Raw genomic sequence first — 24,436 nt, forward strand, 5'->3', positions numbered from 1 at the left:
CCCGTAAACCGACCCAGTGTGACGTCACAGGAAGCTGTGCTCCCGTCGCGCTCGTCTGCATTTCCCGCCGAATCTGTGCCTAAGCGGACTGCATCACAGACGTCGTGGATTTACGAAGTCGCTCGGGACGTCGGATCAGCTGATCGTGCTGCTGGTGGCAATCATCGGAGTGTGCCCCAGATTCAGCTGCCCAAGTTCAGTGGAAAAGCGATTGAATGGCCACAGTGGATTGGTCTTTTTAAAACAATGATACACGATCACAGGAGCCTGTCAAACTCGGAGAAGCTCGCGCATCGCCAGTCGTCAGTGACGGGCATCGCGAAGCAGGCGGTAGAAGGGATGCTCTTCGATGGCGACCTTTATCCAGCCGCGCTACAGACATTGGTGGAGAGATTCGGGAGAGAGGGAGACATCGTCAACGCGAATCTATCCTCCGTCTTCAGAATCCCTCCTATGAAGGAAATCGACTCGTCCGCGCTGGGAAATCTGTCGGCTGCCGTCCACTGCGCAGTGACAGTGCTGAAGAGCATGGATTTTGACGGGGACCTCAACAGCACGGAAAATCTCCGACGCGTCGTATTAAAACTTCCGGATGAACTGAAGCGTGACTGGGGACGGCGAATCATCGAGCTTGAACCCAGACGCGCAAATCTACAAGATTTCGACCGCTGGCTGATCCAGCAGGTTCGGATCATGGACTCAATCCCAGTACGGTCCTTCGAACCAAGAAGATCGCAACGACAGGGAGAAGCTCGGAGCTTCACACCTCGTGCTCCCTCAGGGCCTGCAGCCCTTACTACAGCCCCGAAAATCGAAGCGAAAAATGAGTCGTCAGAGACCGGCGGACATGAATCACAATGCAGCTGTGGAGCTCGCCACAAACTCGATTCGTGTCCCACCTTCCTCGCGAGAACTCCAGCGGAGCGCGCCCAGTTCGTCGGTGAGAGCGGACGTTGCTTCATGTGTCTGAAGCACGGACATCGCTCGCGTCAGTGCACCTCTGGAGAAAAGTGCGGTGAAGCTGGCTGTCAAGGAAGACACCATCGTGCTCTGCACGGCAGCAGCCGAGTTTTCCCACGCTCAGAGGTAGCAGGAGGTACATCGAGTCGCCGCACAGTCGCCTTTACTACGCCGCAGGAGGACGAGACAACGCTGCTTCAAATCGTGCCGGTCCGTGTTCATGGATCGGAGAGTTACGTCGATACCTTCGCCATCCTCGACTCTGGCGCTCAGGTTTCTCTGTGCACGGAAAAACTCGCCAGAAAACTGAATCTGAAGGGTGAAACCAGGCCACTGAGCCTCAACAATGTTGAAAACAGCGGGCAGCGGCGGATGGCGTTAAAAACCTCCTTAAAGCTGACCCCGCTCTCGCGAGACTCTGGCCCCGGTGCTGTAACTGCCAGTGAGGTCTGGACGGTGCCACATCTGAACGTTCCCTCGCCGCAGATCAGCTCTACTTCACGCGCCCAGTGGCAGCATCCGAATGGACTGGACATCAGCCTGGCCCGCCCGGACCAAGTAGAGGTGCTCCTTGGAGCGAACGTGCTGGAGGCCATACTCCAACGTGAGGTTCGAATCGGACAGCCTGGGCAGCCGATCGCCATAAAGTCTTATTTTGGCTGGGCGCTATGTGGCAAGATAAGCGGATTGATACCGCCCGCGGAGCAGCATGTGATGCACGTGCATCGCCGTACTTCTCGTGACGACGAGTTGGACAAAATGGTGCAGAACTGGTGGAACACCGACTCGTTCGGAACGGCACACTCAGAGACGAAGCCTACGTCTCACGAGGATCGACGTGCTGTGAAGATTCTAGAAGAATCGACCAAGCTGGTGGATGGCCATTTTGAATCCGCCCTTCTATGGAAATCTGACGACGTATCGATGCCAGACAATCGTCTCGGCGCCCTCCGACGATTGGAAAGAGCTGAACAGTCGCTGCAAAGAAACCCTGCAAAGGCTCAGAAGTACCAGGACATAATCGACAGCTACGTCTCGGCTGGTCACGCGCGGAAGTTGGAGGACAGTGAAGTCGCAGTAGCGAACCCCAGACGCTGGTTCTTACCGCATCACGCGGTTTCTAACCCCAACAAACCTGGCAAAATTCGCATGGTGTTCGACGCAGCGGCGGAGTTCAAGGGTACGTCGCTGAATAACGAACTGCTCACTGGTCCGGATCTGCTGCAGGAGCTCCCCGGCATCTTAATCCGATTCCGCGAGAAGCTCATCGCGATCGCTGGTGACATCGATCAGATGTTTCTGCAGGTGAAAATCCAGAAGCAAGATCGACCGGCTCTCAGTTTTCTGTGGAGAGATCTGGAGCGCGATAGGCCACCAGATACTTACGAGATGACAAGGGCAATCTTCGGCGCCAAATGTTCTCCAGCTATCGCCAGTCACGCCCTGCAGAAAGCCATGATGAATGACGTAGATGGCGTGCATCCCTGGACAGTAGATCGGCTGTCAAAACAGTTCTACATGGACGACTATATCGCCTCAGAAGAGTCGCCCGAGTCAGCCAAACGTCTTCTGCACACCGTCACTTCGCTGGCTGCCAGCGGAGGCTTTCAGCTCCGCAAATGGATGAGCAATTCTAGGGAAGTTCTCGCGTCGGTCCCAGCGGCGGACAGAGCGCATCCTGACGCGGACCTCTCGACACCGCTGCATCCTGGGCGTGTCCTCGGTCTACTCTGGGACACTGAAAGAGACACAGTCAGTGTTCAACCGCCAGAGAAGCAGACGATCTCGACAACGAAGCGGAGTGTGCTATCATCCATAGCATCGACATTCGATCCGCTGGGTTTAGTCGCACCTTTCACTCTACAGGCAAAACTTCTGATGCAAGACCTGTGGAGAAAACAGCTCCCTTGGGACGCGACACTGACCGATGACGACCTATATCGCTGGCGATATTGGCAGCAGAGCGCCACTCTGCTCTCTGGCCTGAAGATCCCTCGTTGCTATACGGCAGCAGCTGTCGCAGATGTCATTCGCCGAGAGCTGCATATCTTTTGCGATGCATCGGAGGCCGCCTTTGGAGCCGCTGGCTATCTGCGGCAAGTTGCTTCGACTGGCGCTGTCAGTTGTGCTCTGGTAATGAGTCGCACTCGGGTCGCTCCGCTGAGAAAACTGACAGTCGTTCGGTTAGAGCTGCAGGGAGCGGTCCTCGCTACGAGACTGGCCAAGAGCATTGAAACGGCCCTGTCCGTGCCAGTCGACGAGACCTATTTCTGGACAGACAGCCAGGTAATACTGGGCTACATCAACAATGACAGTCGCCGTTTTCAAACCTTCGTAGCGAACAGAGTCGCGGAGATCAGAGACAGCACGATCCCCAGCCAGTGGCGCCATGTTCCGGGCTCATTAAACCCGGCGGATGACTGCTCGAGAGGCCTGCCGATGTCGGAGCTCACCATTGACAGCCGCTGGTTGCAAGGCCCGGACTTCTTGAAGAAGCCAGAAGGAAACTGGCCTGCTGCTCCCCTCGTGCAGGTTTCTGACGAAACCGACCCAGAAGTGAAGACGGTGGCGGCTCTGAGTAAAACGGACTCTCCAGGGCCCCTGGTCGATCCAGCTCGCTACTCCTCCTGGATCAGATACAAGCGTGTCACTGCGTGGGTGGTTCGATTCACCGGTAACTTCATCGCAAAACACGGCACGCGTCATCACAGCTTGTTACGGAGTGGGCCACTGACCGCTGAAGAGCTGATCGACGCTGAAACTCGGATCGTTCTGAGGTCCCAACAGGAGGCCTTTCCTGAGGAGCTGGCAGCTCTGTCTCGTAGCAAGCCGCTCCCTACCGCCAGCTCACTCGTGGAGCTGACTCCAGCCATCGACAGAGATGGGCTCATCCGCGTGGGAGGAAGATTAGAGAAGAGCCGCCTGTCGTCGTCTTCGAAGCACCCCGTCATCCTGCCGAGAAATCACGACGTTACTCGGCTCATCGTAACGTCTGAGCATCGTAAAGCGTTCCATGCAGGGACGGAGCACACTCTGAATGAGCTAAGGCAGTTCTACTGGATTCCGAAGGCGAGGTCAGCTGTCAAATCATACCTACATTCCTGTGCGGTCTGTAAGAGACGGCGAGCCAAACCCCAGCCTCCGCTCATGGCCGATTTGCCGGAGGCAAGATTCGACAGCAGGCACGCCTTCAGCTCCATCGGGCTGGATTTCTTCGGGCCTGTCCACGTGAGAGTGCGTCGAAGTTCTGAGCGAAGGTTTATCCTTCTCGTGACCTGCCTGTCTACACGGGCGGTACATCTAGAGGTGACATCCTCTCTCGACACGGATAGCTTTCTGATGGCTCTCCGACGATTCATGGCTCGCCGTGGTCGTCCTTCCCAGATCCACTGCGACAACTGGAAGAGCTTCAAGAGGGGTGAACGGGAGCTTCGTGAATCACTGCAGAAGTGGAACGAGATGCAGATCAGCGACTCCGACTCAGCAGAACATCAGGTGGCGCTACAACCCACCTGGCGGACCGCACATGGGCGGCTGCTGGGAGCGACTGGTGGCCTCGGCAAAAAGGGCCCTGCGGGTTGTCATCGGCGAACGGCTTGTGACGGATGAGGTGCTGGCTACGGTTCTGGCCGAAGTGGAGCACATGCTGAACAACCGTCCACTGACCTACGTCAGTTCAACCGCTGGAGACCCGCAGGCTTTGACGCCAAATCACCTTCTCCTCGGTCGAGAGTTCCCTAACCTGCCTCCAGGGGCGTTCTCAGAAGAGGACCTGACAACCAGGCGACGCTGGAGACATGCTCAGCAGATAGCCGAGCACTTCTGGAGACGCTGGTCCAAGGAGTATGTCCCGACACTGATGAAGAGGGAAAAGTGGACGAGAGACACCCGGCAGCTCCAGGTGGACGATGTAGTTATCGTGGCTGACAACAACGCCCCTCGCGGTCGGTGGCCGATTGCTCGGGTGACGAAGGTTTACCCCGGCTCTGACGGGCGAGTGCGGTCAGTGGAGCTGAAGACGCGAACTGGCACGTACGTCAGACCGGTGGTGAAGATATGCCCTCTGGAGAAGGCAGCCTAATGCACAAGCATGATACCACATTCGCTGAAGGTGGCAGATATCGACGAATATCGATTGGATTGGACGGAATGTGTGTGTTTTCCCTTATGTGTAATGACCTATATTGGTCATGGGGTGTTTTACAGCCGCGCGTGCTCGTCTCGAGGGGGAAGGATGTCGCCAATTCGATGGCTCCCCGAGAATGACGGCGCGTGATGATGTAAATTAAATGTGACCTCGATAACGATGTAAAATGTTTTTTGAATTCGATTCGTAACGGCTCAGTGAAACAATACATTTTGTTTTGATCGGCTAGATTCGATAATTTATAGTTCGTTATTTTATTCGTAAATAATCGAAACAATTCGCTTGATCTTTCGCAGATGTCGATTCGCGACAAGGGGTATGAAAAATACCTTGCCAAGGCGAGGGTTTTGACATAGCAGTCTAACTAATATTTAGTCTCACGTCACTTAGGGTCTATGTCTCCATTAAATTTGTAGGTATTACTTGTTATTTTCATTATTTATGCAGTATCGACTGCCCAGGTCAGGTCAAATACCTATTGTCAAAATATACCTGCTCGCTGTTCGTAATACCACTCACACAAACTGACTTCTTTCAAAGTTGTCAGTTTCTCACAAGCTCTTCCCGGCGTACTCCCGATCAAGAGTGAGAGGCGCGCGATAGGAGACGCATGGCTGGGCGCCGCCCATGGATAGATCGTGGGATGAGTCTCCGACCCGTCTGGTCACGGCGAAACTTAGCAGGGAGGGTTCAGAGCACCTCGACGGCGGCCGCACGCCAGCGGAGCGCCGTAACTAATGGGTGTGACACTGTGTCAACAAACGCCGCTGAGTGACGAGCCGAGGGGGCCGTCGAAACGCGCGGGCCATACAGTCAGAGACATCTCTCGGCGATTTTATGAACTAGCTGTGCAATGACTTTCAAATGAATAGAACTGCATAGTGATACATGCAACGATGATTCACTTTACAGGATTGTGTAGAGAATCGATGTCTTTATGATTCCTAGCAGCCACATTTTTGAAATTGTTGTCATGGCTTTCATGCAATGCACTGCAAGATGAAAATTGTATCATGCAAAACATAGCACAAAATTTGAAAAAAGGCTTGCTAGGAAATGTTTTCCTTGACTGCTTCAGTCCAAAACTGCAAACATCACAGTCGTACGACAATCCGTTATTGAGTTCTATTCGTTTGAAATTTTGATTTTGCAATATGTTTGTCTCAATTGCTCAGTATATGTGGATTGCAGAACAACGGTAACCACTCTGTGATGACAAAGTTAACGTCCTTCATAACATATCAAAAAACGAAGGCAATCGAAGCAACGATGCTCTAGATATTTACGAAAAACGTTTCTCATAGCGTTACGCGTGAAACGCACCCTTAAGCTCACCCGGCGACGCTGACGGAGCTGTCGGCCGCCGGTGCCGACGGGGTCCCTCTGCTAACAGTCAGGCAGTGTTACCCTGCGGAAGGTCCGCTGCTGCTGCGCAGAGTGAACGCATTACTGGTCTCCGGTGTCTTTTCCTCGGCTTGTAAAACGACGTGCATTGTGCCGATTTTTAAATATACATAGTGACCGCACATTGCCAAGCAATTTTAGACCCATATCTTTACTGAGCGTCTTGACCAAAGTAACCGAAAATATTGTACGTATGTATAGTCTGTCTTGAAAGTACCGCGCAACAGTGCGGGGGATCCATCAAGCCTGACCGTCACCGAAGCAATCGACATCCTCTTCCATTCCCCAGGTCAATTGGTTCGGTAAATTTCAAATTATAGCAGGCTCTTCCTCGGTCAGCTTTGATGGATCCACCGTTACTTTGCGCGGTAGGTACTTTTAAGACAGACTGTAAACTCGATTTAGGACGCTCTGATCGACGTCACCTGGGTGCCAGACAACACCGACCAGGGCCTGCTGCCGTCGATAACGGCAGTGGATTTGAGCAAAGCGTTTGACAGCGTCGATTACGGCGCCCTCATCGAGAAGCTGGCCTGGTGTGGCATGCCTTCCCACTGGTTTGAAACTTATCTCACTGACAGGAGACAGATTATTTTATTCCTTATGGTAAAATAATTTCTTGCGCGAACGACAGGGCCCATCCTTCCGAAAACGGCATCACTGACCTCAGAGATTGAGTCGAGTGCTCTATTTCCGCACTAGAAAAGTGGTTTCCACGAAACTCTCTGAAAATGAACGAGACTAAAACGAGCTTCATGATCATGAGGACAAAACAATCAATACTGAATCACTCGTCTGACGAATTGAAAAGACCCGAAGCTGACGCATAGTTGGACTAAGCCGATAAAATGTTCTTTCGGTAGGGGGGGGGGGCGCTGTGTGTCATCGATGCCCTGTAGGACGCGGTGAACCGCATGTATGGCTACTTCTACGCTCACATTAGTGAAAAGTGACTTCACATCAAACGAGACCATCCTCTTCCCTCTCACATCTGCGTCTTTTAGCCGGTCGAGAAGGTCAGCGGAATTCTTCAGGTGTGAGCAGCTGATGCTCCCCAACGCGGCTGATAGTTTGGAGAGACATTTTGCGAGGCGGTGTGGGGCACTGTCCACCCCCGAAGTGATGGGGCGCGTGGGGCCGCCTTCTTTGTGAAGCTTTGGCAGACCCTTCATCTGTGCTGATCTTGGTTTCTCTTCCAAAAGGTACTGTAAACGCTTGCCCCTTTCTGATCGCCTTAGAAGTTTTCCGGCTTCTTTGTTAAGCTTTTCGCACGCTTTCTTACAAGAGCCGGAAGGAACTTCCTCGTAGACGGTGGCATCTGATAGGAATTCGTTCATTTTTTCGTCATATCAGTGGGGGAAACTGTGGTCAAATCTTCTATTTTTGGAAGCCTTCCATTTTTGGAAGGACCTTCCATAAATGGGTATGCATTTTCCAAAAATGGAAGGCTTCCAAAATTGGAAGGTCTAATCTCAGTGTTCCCAACTGTGATTCACATTCTTTGATTTAAGTTACGGCCTTTTTAAATGTGTAACATTAATAGTTGATTTTGCCATTTATGATCATTGATATAAGGAGAAGCAGCAGTGCTAGTGTTGGTAATACAGGCATGCTATGTCAATGTACATAGTGATATAATAGCATGGTGTCCTGGCGCACTGCTCTCTTTTTCTACTTCTAGAGGACACATAGAAATTCAGAAGAGAAAACAGCTGGTCAATAACCAACCAGGAGGAACACAGCTATAGCCCTGACAAAAAATGGTTTAAATTAAACTTACTATTCCTCATATAAATTGAAGATTCATGCTCCTTCGATAGAAAGTAACACGAAAAACGGCGCAGCAACGCCTATTTAATTCGTCCCATATTCCGGAAAAAAACATTGAAAAATGACGAGACCTCCACCCAAATGTTTGGCAAAAGCCTTAAAAAATTGAAATCAACCACACAATATGCTAATAAATGCAGAAAACGGCAACAAATACAAGTTTTACTCGCCACTACACTCCCGAAACCGCCGCAATCTGTCCAGACAATTCCGCACTGTAAATAAAGTCGGCGGTATCGAACAAGCATGGCCCGTCACTAAAGTACTTTTAAGGATATTTACTTTTCGTTTTTGATGCTTTTTGCTTACAAAATGTTTGATAAAGTCTTATAAAACCATCGTTTGTCGGTAAATTTTTGTCAATTTTCCACGACTCATTACTTTGAAAAATTACCTAAAATACATCCACGCTAGGATTTAGGCATCCACGCTAGATTATGGACACTTCACTATGGCGAATAGAAAGCGACCAGGGGCGATAGTCGCATTTGCCTCATGTTCGGCGGAAATCGGTAAGTTCCAACATATGCGCAACATTTTCTATATTTGGGTACGATGACGTCGTCAGCGTACCCATTTTTGGAAGGTGCGTACCCATATATAGAAAATCCTTCCAAAAATGGAAGGCTTTCTAAAAATGGAAGATTTGACCACAGTTTCCCCGACTGATATGTTGAACGGTCGAGGATGACAACACCTCCATCCTTGTCACTTGAGCTAGTGACGATGTTGTCGTCTTTAGCGAGCTCTTTCGGGCTAAGCATGTAGCGTCTGGGAATCGAGAGATGAGAAGAGGAAGCCATCGTCTTCAGACATGTGAAAAAAACCCTTGTTTGAAGCCTTTGCCCACCTCCGAGTCAGTAGACTTGATGTTACTCATTATGAAGTCTAGCTAGCTTTTACTGTTCTTGCCAGTGCCAAATTTGAGTCCCAGTGACAGCGCTTCAGTTTCTTCTTGACTGGGTGGCCGACTAGACAAGTTGGTGATCAGGCGAGCATCTCCAGCATGTTTCCAAGAGCTTGATGCGCAGAGCCGGGACAGTTTATCTAGTAACAGTTAGAGGTGCCTTTTCGCCTTGCGTTTTAATTGTTCCTCGAGGTGAGCTGGAAATAAGACGAGAGTATTATCTACGCGAGAAATATTTTAGAACTGAGAACCAAGCATTATTTTTGAAAGACTGCATAGAAGAGCAAGTTCTCCCTCGTTCTGCACCTCGTCAACTGTACTCGAAACAGCACCCGTTCAAAGGCTGCAAGAGCTTATCTAGAGGATGGTGTGGAAACTCCGAAACTTTAAGCAACAGAGCAGCCATTTTAAGAAGTCGTTTCCGGCAGCCCTTTCCAGCACACCTCGAGGAACAATTAAAGCGCAAGGCGAAAAGGCACCTATAACTGTTACTGGGCAAACTGTCCCGGCTCTGCGCATCAAGCTCTTGAAAACATGCTGGAGATGCTCGCCTGATCACCAACTTGTCTAGTCGGCCACTCAGTCAAGTAGAAACTGAAGCGCTGTCACTGGGACTCAAATTTGACACTGACAAGAACAGTAAAAGCTACCTAGCCGTCATGATGAGAAACATCAAGTCTACTGACTCGGAGGTGGACAAAGGCTTCAAACAAGGATTTGTCACATGTCTGAAGACGATGGCTTCCTCTTCTCATCTCTCGATTCCCAGACGCTATATGCTTAGCCTGAAAGACCTCGCTAAAGACGACAACATCGTCATTAGCTCAAGTGACAAGGGTGGAGGTGTTGTCATCCTGGACCGTTCAACATATGACGAAAAAATGAACGAACTCCTATCAGATCCCAGATGCCATCGTCTACGAGGACGTTCCTTCCGACTCTTGTAAGAAAGAGTCCGAAAAGTTTAACAAAGAAGCCAGAAAACGTCTAAGGCGATCAGAAAGGGGCAAGCGTTTACAGTACCTTTTGGAAGAGAAACCCAAGATCAGCACAGACGATGGGTCTGCCAAAGCTTCACAAAGAAGGCATCCCCATGCGCCCCATCACCTCGGGGGTGGACAGTGCCCCACACCGCCTCGCAAAATGTCTCACCAAACTATCAGCCGCGTTGGGGAGCATCAACTGCTCACACCTGAAGAGTTCCGCTGACCTTCTCGACCGGCTAAAAGACGCAGATGTGAGAGGGAAGAGGATGGTCTCGTTTGATGTGAAGTCACTTTTCACTAATGTGAGCGTAGAAGTAGCCATGCGTGCGGTTCGCCGCGTCCTACAGGGCATCGATGACACACAGCGCCCCCCTACCGAAAAAACATTTTATCGGCTTAGTCCAACTATGCGTCAGCTTCGGGTCTTTTCAATTCGTCAGCAGAGAATTCGTCCAAAAATCAGGCTTGGCTATGGGCAACCCGCTCAGCGCCGTACTAGCCCCACTTTACATGGAGATGCTAGAAGAAGATCACTTAGTAGACCAACACCAATGGTTTAGAGATACTGCCTTGTGAAGGCACAATGTGTTATAGAAGGAACAAACTTCTTCAACACCAGGCACTTGTAAAACTTGGGACCAAGGCAGAACATGGTTTCTAAGCCTGACTGCCCCAGACTTGGCTACATAACTATGTCAGCTCAAGCCTCAAAACTAATGTTAAGGTGATTATTTGAATTGGACACATGTGTTATTCACTTGAAAAAGTGAATAACACGAAACGTTGGGTGGTTTTGGTGTTTTTATCTTACATCATATACGAATTAATGTTAAGGTGCAAGACGTTACCTTTAAGCACTATACCTAATGAACAGCATCAGCACATAACCAGCAGACACACCATCCCAACCTCTCCCATGCTTTACCCATTTGAGATTTGCGGCTGGCGCATCTCTATCTTCATGCTTCCTGTCTGTCCTTTTCCCCATTGAAGGGTCTGGTGAGGAAGCCTATCAGCACCACTTAGCAGGTGAGCCATAAATACATCCCAATACCTTAACAGACACATATTGAATATTTGCTCTTTTGTCAGTATAGCATGATGGAATAATATCAGAAGTCAGTTTGTAAGCAGCTGAACACCAAGGCCTCACATATTATTCACTGTTTGCGTGCCCAAGAAACTTCATACTTCAAGCAAGCATGTTGGTAGGTACCTACTTGCATGCATGCAAATGTTTTTCCATGAAGTAGGTAGGTATGTACCTATACGAGTAGGTAGAATATGGTAAAAAAGGATTGGATCCTCATAGAACCCTATCTCATATCTGGCATCTTTGTGGGATGCTAGGCTTCGGATTACTATTACCACAAGCTTGAGTAAAGAGTGTCAGGGCAGTCAACAGTTGAAATAACCTACCCAACATAGGTGGCGGAACGGGGGGCAACGGGGAACCATCACGAATGTAATGTTATTTATGATCATAGATGATGTCTTCATACATTTAGGCCAGGTCGGGTCAGGACAGGTCAGGTCAACCAGTAAGGGTTTTGCCGAGTATTTGTAGTAGGTGGCAACCGCCTCTGACAGCTTCGTAACATGTTACGAACTGAAGGCACCAAAGCTACATATTAAATGTTCAAATGGCTGCTAGGTTCGAATTCAGCTCCAAAAACTAGCCTAGAAACATGTAAAACTCAAAAAAGTGAACCAGGGTCATCAAAGGTCATTGACCTTACCTGACCTTTTGGTAACCTTGACGCCCACCCTGATACATGGGAGCAACATAATATACCATGTTTGAACACTTTAAACCACGAAAAGACTGCAAACCCGCGGCTAATGCGAGCAGACATGCGTTGAATCGCGATTCCGGCCAAACATGGCCTCGAAAGAAGGTCACAGGTCAAAGATCATTAAGGTCAGGGTCATGAAATTTTCAGGTTAGCTGTGAAATTAATTATCACGAGGGTACTGAAAGTTTCGTTGCGATCGGCCGCTATTTACGCGAATTACTCGGGAAAAACCGAGGGTTCCGTTCGAAGATTCAGGCCCTTTCGCGCTAGAATGGCATATCCGCCCACTGTGCGCCGGCTGACGGACCCGCTCTGGCCGCAGATGATGGAGCTGCTGATCCAGCGCCGGCTGCGACGTCCCTCCGAAAACCTGGAGCTGTCGCTGGAGGACCTGACGCGTCGGATTGGCGAGTGGCCGGCCGGCGGCGGCGTCGAGCGGCGCGCCGCCTCGGCGCCGCCGCCGCCGCCGCCGCTCGGCGCCCTGGCAGAGGACACCGACCACGAGTCGGAGCTCTCTGAGGGGCCCACGTTCCGCGCCACACCGCCGCCCGGCCCCGAGGGCGTCCAGCCACCGGGCAAACCGGAGCAGACGGCCGGCCAGCATCAGCAGGCCCCGGTCGGCGGCCAGGAGCAGCAGGCGGCGGGGACCGTTAGTGGGGACGACAGCGAGCCGTGCCCGGCGGTGGAGAGTGGTCGATCCAGCCAATGTTCTCATCAGGAAACGCGCTGTTAGTCCAGACTTCTGGGACGGCCCGACCGTCCCGGCGCCGCCCGATTCCCGTCCCGCGGAGCATTCAGCGCTCGAAAGCCATACCCGCTTCGGGTCATTACTGACATTAAGCGATTTGGGGTAATATTATGCGGTACGTCATATTCGAAGTCTTTGTTTCAGTTCGGTACTTACTTAACCCGCGCCGGGCTGGGGGCGGAAGTCGCGGAGGGCTTGGGGTAATAATATGCGGAACTCGGCTCCTGGGCCACGTAGCGACACGCGGTAAGCGGCAATCGAAAGAACGTCCAAAATAAGGACGAAAACATTTCAGTCATTTTTTGGCTCAGGTCAAAGGTCAGGTCACCAGTGACCAGAGGTCACCAAAGGTAAAATGTTGGCTATTTTAACATTTTGGAAACTGCCAACAGCTAACTCGGGAACCGATAGAGCTACGGCGCCGCGGAAAAGCGCATTCGATAGCTCTCTTAGCGCTCTTTCGCTAGCATGTCCTCAGATTTGACCTCAGGTCAACTGTGACCTCTGAAGCCCTGTATGCTCGGTTGACTCGCCAACACAGCTGCTGTTCCGCTCAGTCTGTATTTAGCGGCTTCCTGAGAAAACAAAAACACAATAAGCAGGGCACATAACTTCTAAACACATGTGTAGGCAATACAATCGCCGGCAGTACATATCTAACGGGGGAGGGGGCGACGAATCGTGAGGCCCAACAGAAAACTATTTACGAGTGCTCATTGGCATCACAAACAACTCGGACAAACGAAAACAATACATCCATCAATGAACATTTGTAACAAATAATTGTAAACAATAGGTCAGCGGCTATCGCCGCCGATCATAGCTGCGGCAGATTTGACGCAGTCCCACACGCAGCAATCCGACTGCCATCTAGCGACTGAGACAGACAACATGTCTAGATGTCGCCACCGAACGCTCAACAACGAGTTTAATGGCATAAAAGGCACCTTAATATAACGAAGATATTACCCACAGGTTTACCCATTATGTAACTATAAAGTACAAATTAACTTCGAACTCACCAACGAGTACCACTTCCTGGCTTGAGAGGTCCTGACCACCTTCGACGTAACGGGGCAGCCACCCGCGCAGAACGGCCTCCCAGACAACAGAGGCGGACCCGGCGATCCAGTCTTGGGCTCTTGCGACACTACAACCTGCTCCGGCGCCTCGAAGGCGCTGCAATTCAGCACGACCAACAACAACGAAGTGCGCCCACTGCAGACCCAGACTCCAGCGCTGCAGCGGGAGCCCGCACCGCCGAGACGCGCCGGCAGCTCTGACCCAACTCCGGCCCAGCTCCGCCCCGGGCCAGACCGTCAGGAGCGAGCTCAGGGGCGAACTTGAAAGCGGCCAGCTGCACCCTCTCGTCCACAGCACCACCCCTTCACGGACCAGACAGGCGAGACCGCCTCTGCCGGGGCCACGAGCCGGCGCCACTCAGCCAACGCGGGCGGTCTCCCAGCAGACGCCAGGGGCGTGTATATAATTCCAGCGAGCGGAGGGGGCAGCTATCGGGACTAAACTAAATTACCATAACCACCACCCGCTGCGGTCACACCCTCCCCTTTGAACCTTTCCAGGTTCAAGAACGATAGCTGCAGCGATGAACCGATTGTAGCAGCACTTAAACTTAACTTATAACTAACTTAACTATCTGAACATACTTGTTCTCAGTTGCATTTACTCAGATGCTTCAACAAGGAGAATGAGCTTTGATATGGGACGTTTAATCAGCTTGCCTCTCGACATGACCTCTGCGCTTCGAGTGAGTCCATCCCCACTGAGCTTGGGTTGAATGACTCTTCCCAGGGGCCAACAGTTCCGTGGCGCGGCTTCATCTACAATCAGTACGACGTCGTTCTTGTTCAGGTTTCTTCTCTGACTTCTGTTACTCTTTCTTGCCTGTAGGAGAGCCGAGTACTCCTTTCTCCAGCGACTCCAAAATACATCGGCCATGTATTGCGCCTGTCTCCAACGCTTTCTTCCGTACAGGTCGTCCGTTTTGGATACAATAGCTGGGACAGTCGGACAATAGTTGAGTAGTAGCAGGTGATTCGGCGTCAGGGGCTCAGGATCCCGACAATCCGGCGATACCGTGGTGAGGGGACGACCATTCATGACGGCTTCAACCTCACAGAGGAATGTCTGCAACGATTCTTCTGTCAAACATTGCTGCGTGAGCAAGGCACCCAGGATTTTCCGTACAGTGCGGATCTCCCTTTCCCATACACCACCGAAATGGGAGGCGTGTGGTGGGTTGAACGTCCAAGAAATATTCTTCAAGATCATTGCCTTATCGATCTGCGGGGCATCTTGCATCAAGTTCTCCATCTCAGCCTTCAGCTCCCTGTCCGCCCCAGTGAAGTTGGTTCCCCTATCTGATCGCAGATTTCTGACTTGTCCACGTCTGGCAACGAACCTACGAAGAGCACAAATAAAGGAGTCGGTGGACAGGGAGTCGGCGACCTCCAAGTGCACTGCTCTAGATGTCAAACAAGAGAAGATGACCCCGTACTTTTTCACATGACCTCGCCCTCGCCTGACCTGAAACGGCCCAAAGTAATCAACGCCAGTGGAATGAAATGGTGCCTGCTCCGGGTTCACCCTGTCGAGGGGCAAGTCTGCCATCTTCTGACCGGCCGGCTGAGCTTGCCTTCGTCGGCAGCTGTAACAACTTCTCAGTACGCGTCTTACAGCTGAATTTCCCTTTAGAATCCAGCATTTGTCTCTCAGATTTGCTAACGTGTGTTCTCTGCCTTCATGTCCAGCTTCTTCGTGCTCACTCTGGATCATCAGATCAACCACATGGTGGGAGTTTGGCAGGATAACCGGACTCGCCAGCTGGCTGTATCCCTTTACAGGCTGCCCATTTCTGAGATCCCGGAGCTCTTCTGGAAACGATACATTCTGAATCCTTCGCACAACGGCAAGGCTTGCTGCCTCCAACTCATCCCGGCTCAGGGGCGTACAGGAGGTGACTGAGGTAGTAGAAGACCGGACTGCAGGCTGGCTGTCTCCCTGCTCTGATCTCGTCCTTAATCTCAGCTGAAGTCTCTGTCTTACTCGTAGAATCCATGCCACGGCTCGTCTCAACTTGTATAGGCTTGAGAAGTGGTCAAGCAGCATGTCCACAGGGTCACGTTCTGACGTAACTTGCGTGCTTCTGATGGACACAACATGCTTTACCTCTGGGTCTGATTCTTCAGTCGTTCCTTCTAGCCCGGGAGGCGGTCGTGGCCACTTGTCAGTTTCCTCCCACAGAAATTCGGGCCCCCTGAACCAACGCCGATTGCCTATGAAGGCCGCCGCCGACTGTCCTCTGGAAGCTTCATCTGCCGGGTTCCTAGCAGATTCGACATACCTCCACTGCTCAGGGGACGACGCTCCTCTGATCACCTGAAGCCGGTTAGCGACAAACACGTGGAAACGAGTGTGTTCGTTCCGGATGTAGCGGATGACAGTAGTACTGTCGGTCCAGAAGTACACAGCATCTATCTGGATCTGGAGAGCTCGTCTTAGCAGTACATCTGTGCGCACCGCTAGCGTGGCGGCGGTTAGTTCCAGTCTGGGGACGGTCATGCCCTTCAAGGGAGCTAGGCGAGACTTCCCGAACAGGAACGCACTGTGCACCTTCCCTTCCATATTGGTGAACCGCAGGTACGACGCTATTCCATACCCTTCACTGCTTGCGTCAGCAAAGTGGTGAAGCTGACACTCCTTGATCGGTCCGAACCCAACCGGCTTGACACACCTCGGAACCCAGACATCCGAGATGAGGGAGGTTCCTGTCAACCATTCTTGCCACTTCACGATCAGGTCCTCTGGTGCGGGTTCGTCCCATCGATACTGCCTCCTGGCGAGCTCCTGCAGAATTCTCCTCCCGCTTAGGACGAACGGGGCCACCATCCCCAATGGATCATATACAGAACCGATCACGGATAACATGCCTCTACGCGTGGGCGACTTCTCGGCTATCTTCACTGTAAACCCGATAGTGTCGGATTCCATATGCCACTGTATTCCCAGGGCCCTTTCTGAAGGCAAGTCTTCATCAAAGTCTAGATCCCTGACTTTCTTGCCCCTGTCTTCGGGAGGGATTGATTCTAGAACATCTCTGTTGTTACTCACAAACTTAGCCATGCGGAAGCCACCCCTTTCACACAGTTCCCGCACATCCTTCACCAGTCTGACGGCCTGGTTCACGTCTGCCACGGACTTCACGAGGTCATCTACATACATATTACTAGCGACTGCCTGAGCAGCCTCAAGTGATGTTTCCTCACCGAAGTCCGCTGCAGTTCGTAGCAGTGCGTAACTCGCGCAGCTTGGGCTCGACTTCAACCCAAAGGGATGCACCTTCATCCGCCAGGTCTCCACCACTTCTGCAGGGTCGCCCCCTTTCCACCAGAGGTATCGGAGCAAGTCACGCTGACCGACTGGCACATGAACCTGGTGAAACATGGCATTTATATCGCCCATGAAGGCCACCTCTTCCTGACGAAAACGAACGAGAACGTCAATAAGCGGTGTGCAAAGCGACGGACCCTGATAAACCTTGTCATTCAGCGAGACGCCTCTGAACGAGCTTGAGCAGTCGAAAACCACACGAAGCTTTTCTTTCTTTCCAAACACCCCGTGATGAGGTAGGTAATTCACCAGTCCGTCAGCTCTGTCCAGTTCTTCTTCAGGCACCTTTTCTGCATAGTCCTTCCTTGCCATGTCCTCAATCACTTCACGATACTGATCAGCGAAGCCTTCGTTTTGAAACCTTTTTTTGAGTCCCTGTAGCCTCCTCAAGCATGCTTCCCGGTTGTCCGGCAAGACTGTGTCACCACTCTTTAGAGGTATAGGTATCTCGTAGTGTCCATTGTCCATCCTAGCTTCCTTCTCAACCTTCTCCATCCATCTGTGGTCCTCCACGGACCATCCCCGTTCTTCAGATGCGGGGTTCGCTTCTGACTGGGGTCCTTGAACCTCAACCTTGATTCGGTTCGCTGTAGCCCTGATTTCCGTCCATTTGTGATGACGTACCGGACCGTTCACCACCCAACCAAGTCGCGTCCTGACGGCATACGGACCGTTATCTCTGCTGTGAATGAAGTCGATCGGTTCGAGCGCTTCTGGTACATTCACTCCCACCAATATTCCAATGTCTGCGTCGATCATGTCCGGGACGACTGCTTGAAGATGCGGCCACCTTTGGAGGTCTTCAGCTGAGCAGATCTCCTCTCGGGACGCCGGGATCTTATCCATAGCGAACACTGTCGGGAGCATGATCTGCTCGTTTTCACTCAGGTCTGATATCCTGAGACCCTGCACGGCTGAGGCCCATACAACTAGCGGGTCCTTAGACATGGTGGAGACCGACAACTTAGTCTTGTTCGTGGCATTAACATTTAGCTTGCGGAGGAGGTCATACGTACAGAATGTCGAGCTACTACCCGTGTCCATAAACATGTATGTCTCCACTTGAGGACCATCACCGTATTGAACCTTCACGGGGATCATTGGCATCTTCATAGAACGATCACTGGATGAGATCGCATTGACTGATACGGCCGGTTGAGTTGGTTCCGTCTTCATCTGAGCCTCCTGACGACCGTGCTGCTGATCCTCCGCTCCTACGGCTCTGAACACATGCAGCACCGATGGGTGCCTCCCACTGCACACAGAACAGGTCAGGCGACGCGGACAGAAACGGGAGAAATGGCCAGACTTGAGGCACCCAAAACAGAGACGATTTCCACGCACGAATTCCTGTCTAGCGGCAAGAGGGTGGTTAGAGAAGGCCTGGCATCTATCTAGAGCGTGCTCCTCACTGCAGAAAGGGCAAACCTCCTTCTCCTCTGGGGACGTCCTGCTGCATTTGACACGCTGTACGTCACTTCGTCTTGCTGTCTTCTTGAGTACGTGTCGAATTCTGCATGTGATGCAACTCTGGCCTCGGTTTCCAGGAACTCAACGAAGTCCGAGAATGCGATCTTCTTCCCTCGCTCACTGACCTCATCCGCCTCTCTTCTCCATCTGTCCTGAAGGTGGAACGGCAGCTTCTCCACCAGCATACGAAGGGTTTTGTGATGGTCCAATTCACTTCGATCCCTCAGTGCTCTGACTGCATTGAAACAGCTTCGAGCATACAGAGCCATTTCGTCAAGTCCTTCCACATCATCAGCGCTGATAGTCGGCCAGTCCAGCAGCTTCTCAGTGTATGCTGTAGCCACCTTTGAAGGGTCGCCGTACCGCTTCTTTAGCAGCCTTCTGGCCTCTACATATCCTTCTTCGGCTTCCATGTGGAAACAGGCTTGGACTATCTGTCTTGGCCGACCGGAGGTAAATTGCTCCAGGAAGTGAAGTTTCTCCTCGCTGTCCAACGACCTGTTGCCTATTTTTGAATCGAAGGCTCTGATGAAGGAATGGTATTTTGTGATGTCACCGCTAAACTTGGGAATTTCCGATCTTGGAAGCAGATTCCTTCTGCTACTCTCCAACATTGCCTCCGCCATGTTCAACTGACTGCTGTTGAATGCTGTTGACTGCTGTTGCTCTCGTGGATCTGCGAGTCTTTCTGCAGCAACAGGAGGAGCATGCAGCTGGGCTTGAATGCTACTCTGGTGATGTTCCTGGGATGCTTCAAAGTCCTTCAACACGTCTTCTCTGGCCTGGGATTCGGCCAGCTCCATCATCAATTCCATCTCTTCCTTCTTGCGTTGCACCCTTAAGACTTCTTCTTCCAACTGATGCTTTTGTTGCATTATCTTCATTTTAGCTTGTAGGCCGGCCCGTCTGGCAGATTCCAGTGCCCTTGCTGAGGCTGTAGACATCTGTGATTGACCACTTTTTACAGATCCACATCTCTGCCCAGACGGAGGTACGCCGTGCTTGATGCTTGATGCACAGGCACCCATTGGTAGGTCCTCTTCTTCATCTGGACGAACTTCTTCCTCGGTTTCTTGCTGCAGCTCCTGCTTGTCTTGAAGACTGCCTTTCTCTTCATGTTGCCCTTCCAGTTTGTCCCTTTCTTCACCTTGCATGGCTCGCTCGAGTCTTTCGATGAGAACTGATCTGGTACCAGCCGAGTCTATTCCTCTTTTCCTCAACTCGTCCTTCAGCTCCACAACCAGCATCTTCTTCATGATTGCTGATGTTGAGCCGGCTTCAGGATTGAGCCAAACTATCCCTACAACAATAAAAACAAAGAGGACTAAAAGAACACTCTGAATCTTGCAGATCTTCTGGATAGTGCGCCTAGATATCATTACGAACAAGCATCAGATCCAGATCCAAGTGGCTGCAAACATGGAATAAGCCAGGGGCCCAGGTACCACGTAAATACTGGTCTATAATACGCGATCAACTGTCTTCTGGACCGATCCTATCTTAGGTTCTTCAGGAGTAAGGGGCTGGTGATCTTCAGGACTGAATCACCTACTTGAGTAATATCCGAGCTCAAGCAGCCAACCTAAGGCAATGTCAAAATAACTGCCCATCAAGGAGCCAAGAACACTATCAAAGCATGTGTTGGTGCATCAACCAATAAAGACACAGCGGGTTACACACAAGCATGGCATAATAAACAACTGCCCCACTGAATATCACACATCAATGCAATTCAAGTCACTGCTCTGGACGGCAGAGTTCAACTTCAAACACGGATCTCATTCGAGCAGAGCTAACAGAGTCTTTAGTTAATCTCAGAAATCAAGTCCTTCACTGACACTCTCACCACATGTCCAGGTGCTGCAGACCTCCCAGCATATAATGTAGCCAATGGTGATGGAGGTACTTGCAGTCCAGTGACCAGTCGACCTTCGGTACAGAAGGAGCTGCTCCTCAAACCGACGAACAGGTTCGTTGGAAACTGTGACCTCTGAAGCCCTGTATGCTCGGTTGACTCGCCAACACAGCTGCTGTTCCGCTCAGTCTGTATTTAGCGGCTTCCTGAGAAAACAAAAACACAATAAGCAGGGCACATAACTTCTAAACACATGTGTAGGCAATACAATCGCCGGCAGTACATATTTAACGGGGGAGGGGGCGACGAATCGTGAGGCCCAACAGAAAACTATTTACGAGTGCTCATTGGCATCACAAACAACTCGGACAAACGAAAACAATACATCCATCAATGAACATTTGTAACAAATAATTGTAAACAATAGGTCAGCCGCTATCGCCGCCGATCATAGCTGCGGCAGATTTGACGCAGTCCCACACGCAGCAATCCAACTGCCATCTAGCGACTGAGACAGACAACATGTCTAGATGTCGCCACCGAACGCTCAACAACGAGTTTAACCCGGCGGCCGCTGGGCCTCCGCGCCACCCGCCGGCCGCTGGGGGGGGGGCATATAGTTGCCCCCCCCCTTTACTTCTGCGACGATATCGTCGCAACGCGAAGAGATAGAGAAGCGAAACTTTGCACACATCTTCCTGAATACCTAGCCGACGTTGTGTCCAAATTTGGTGTCGATCCCATTTGAAATGACGTCACAATGACGTCATAAGTGAAATTGTAGATTTGCGACTCTCATATTCCTCACGATACATCAGATATATGGGACCGAATATAAAGGGTTGATTATAGGTCAGAAACTAGATGGAAGTGTAGTTAGATGTTTTAGGATGACAGCAGGTGCTGTCTAGTTCATTTACAGGTGAGTTTCATGCTCAGCGTCATCAGAAACGGTCCATATCGGAAAACGACAAAACTTTATGACGTCACTGTGACGTCATCTTAGGTGCTACAACCACTAAACTTTCCTCAAAGATTGCCTAGGTATTCATTTGAAGCTATGCCAAGTTTCACGTTCGTAGCTCATCAGGTTTCGGAGATATTTCACAAAACGTAAAGGGGGGCAACTTTATGCCCCCCCCCCCCAGCGGCTCGTGGGTTAATGGCATAAAAGGCACCTTAATATAACGAAGATATTACCCACAGGTTTACCCATTATGTAACTATAAAGTACAAATTAACTTCGAACTCACCAACGAGTACCACTTCCTGGCTTGAGAGGTCCTGACCACCTTCGACGTAACGGGGCAGCCACCCGCGCAGAACGGCCTCCCAGACAACAGAGGCGGACCCGGCGATCCAGTCTTGGGCTCTTCCGACACTACAACCTGCTCCGGCGCCTCGAAGGCGCTGCAATTCAGCACGACCAACAACAACGAAGTGCGCCCACTGCAGACCCAGACTCCAGCGCTGCAGCGGGAGCCCGCACCGCCGAGACGCGCCGGCAGCTCTGACCCAACTCCGGCCCAGCTCCGCCCCGGGCCAAACCGTCAGGAGCGAGCTCAGGGGCGAACTTGAAAGCGGCCAGCTGCACCCTCTCGTCCACAGCACCACCCCTTCACGGACCAGACAGGCGAGACCGCCTCTGCCGGGGCCACGAGCCGGCGCCACTCAGCCAACGCGGGCGGTCTCCCAGCAGACGCCAGGGGCGTGTATATAATTCCAGCGAGCGGAGGGGGCAGCTATCGGGACTAAACTAAATTACCATAACCACCACCCGCTGCGGTCACATCAACGGTTTAGCCTCCAAAGGGCAAAAACTAAAAAATAGCCGTTTTTACGAGAAGTGCCTTTTCGGCAATAACTTTTGACTCCAAAGAGCCACGACATTACTTTTGCCAGCATCGTGTTCCTCTAGTCGAGACGCTTTGAATGAACTATAATTTGACCTTGAAAGGTCAACTCGAAAATTTGACCTCAGGTCAAGGTCATGACCCGACCGGGAAAGGTCATGTTGCATATCAGTCGATCCGCATCGTCGAGCCGAACACACCTAAGGCGTTTTCATCGCTCTACCATGCCTCTATCAGAAGTAATTAGCGAAAAACTGTTAGATACTCTTCGTGACCTGAGATGACCTCGGGGACGTAACGAGGGGTCACAGGTGTCATTTTTCGGTTCAGGTGTCAATTTTACTTGCATCTCGATGCTTGAGATTGTCTAGAACGGCGTTCGTGCAAAAGAGACGCTTTTCAGTTTTCTCCCATTGACTTATAATGGAGAGGCCGCAAAATTGATCTGACCTTAGGTCACCGATATGAAAATTCCGAGATTAACATTTTATAGATACTGTTACTCTTATTAATCGCTGAAAGTTGCAAGGCAATCGTTCGCTCGGTGTAGCTATGACGAGTATTCTAAATTTTTTTCTGAGGTGAGGTGACTTGACGTGACCTGGTGACCTGACCTTGGACGACCTGGGTCTGAAATTTTCACATGTGCGGAAAAGATGCACGAACAGGTGTGTTTTTGAGATATCTGCGAAAAACCGCAGGGGGGGGGGGGGTGTTCAAACGCCCCCCCTCCCTCGGCGCGGCGCGGGTAAATCTAGAATGGTGGCCACGTGGTTACTTTAGCAGTCTGCGTTAAGCGCTACAACGGCCGCTCTCAATAAAGATTTTCATGTTATCAGATAGTGAGCTGTTAACTGCGGACATTCCAAGCCATCTGCTCCATTGTCTGCCAACTGTCCGCTCCATTGTCCGCCTACTGTCCGCTCCATTGTCTGCCAACTGTCCGCTCCATTGTCTGCCAACTGTCCGTTCCATTGTCCGCCTACTGTCCGCTCTGTGAGCCTCGTCCAAGACCGGGCGTCCTGCTCAGGAATGTTCCATGACGAGGGGGGGGGGTCTGGCCTGCAGGCGCGACTCGGCCGGTGCTCGCACCTGCGCCAGCCACAGTTAGGTACTTGACACGACTGGAGATGTGACTGCTGTTGACGCCAGACCCCTTGAGGCACTTTTTTGCGATTATTTTTGAATGCATGGACAATTTAACCAAGTTTAGTAAATGGCCGTTTCAAGACCTCCCGAAACTTGTACAATGCGATATTTTATAGTCTTCTCATCTTTTCAGGCACTTCTCATTGACTCGTGATGTTAAATTTCGAGCAAGATATTTACCCGTTGTGAAGAGGCTGTCACTAGTCAGTCTGTGATACGCTATGACGTCAAAGCTAAGCCCCGCCTCTGTGGTCTTGGCCTGCGGCGGTTTCGGGCCGGCGCGCGGTCACTCTCGCTGTGGCGGGGAGCGGGGACGGTCGAGCGGTGCCGAAAGCCGGCGGAGCTGTGGCTCTGGGTAACGTTGTCTGACCGTGCTCAAAGAGGCAGCGCCGCATGAGGAGCCAGCAACGCGTAATGTGCATTGCATGTACGGGGACCCGCAGTTGCTACTGTACACGAACCCCAACTCTAGCCGTCCGTCCTGTCCAGTAACAACCGATAACATTGATATCGACTGCCGGTCCCTGTACAAGAGCAGCTGAGGTTTTATGTGCGTGCACTCTGGCAGCTTATTTTTGTTCCCTGTGAGTGTGCTGGGACAATTTACTCAGGGTCGCTGTACAGTAGCAACTGCAGGTCCCCGTACTTACTTTGAACAATGCGATCGTTCGCTGATATTTATTTTCATTAAATTTTATACGCTGCAAATGACGGGCAGATGAGACATGACATCAAAGAAACGTGCGTGAAGATAGCGACGTATTCAGCGACGGATTCAGCGTCGGATTCAGAATCACTGAAAACATGTTATCAGGTCAAGTAGGACACGCTTGTTCCAAAAATGGACATAAAACACATTTTTAAGGTCATCTGGTGGGTCACATTAGAGGTCAAATGACGGGGTACCCAATAACGTCCCGA

General features: G+C 51.3%; 1 protein-coding gene and 1 long non-coding RNA gene across 2 annotated transcripts in view; one reads left to right on the forward strand and one right to left on the reverse strand.

Moving 5' to 3' along the window:
• Positions 1–12,903, forward strand: part of LOC122391300 (transient receptor potential cation channel trpm-like) — a gene marked incomplete at its 5' end in the record, with an annotated part of 182,366 nt that extends 169,463 nt beyond the window's left edge. The window contains one exon of the mRNA XM_043385094.1: positions 12,353–12,903. Within this exon, the coding sequence (XP_043241029.1) occupies positions 12,353–12,763 (411 nt within the window). The remainder of the gene's footprint in view (positions 1–12,352) is intronic.
• Positions 12,904–13,325: 422 nt separating this feature from the next.
• LOC122391299 lies at positions 13,326–21,943 on the reverse strand. The gene is made up of 2 exons (XR_006258325.1): positions 21,692–21,943; positions 13,326–13,725 (listed from the first exon to the last, which is right to left on the reverse strand). It is a non-coding gene; the product is annotated as an uncharacterized LOC122391299 (long non-coding RNA).
• Positions 21,944–24,436: the final 2,493 nt, after the last annotated feature.

The sequence above is a fragment of the Amphibalanus amphitrite genome, unplaced genomic scaffold, assembly GCF_019059575.1.
Source record: "Amphibalanus amphitrite isolate SeventyFive unplaced genomic scaffold, NRLGWU_Aamphi_draft 000430F_arrow, whole genome shotgun sequence".
Lineage (NCBI taxonomy): Eukaryota > Metazoa > Arthropoda > Thecostraca > Balanomorpha > Balanidae > Amphibalanus > Amphibalanus amphitrite.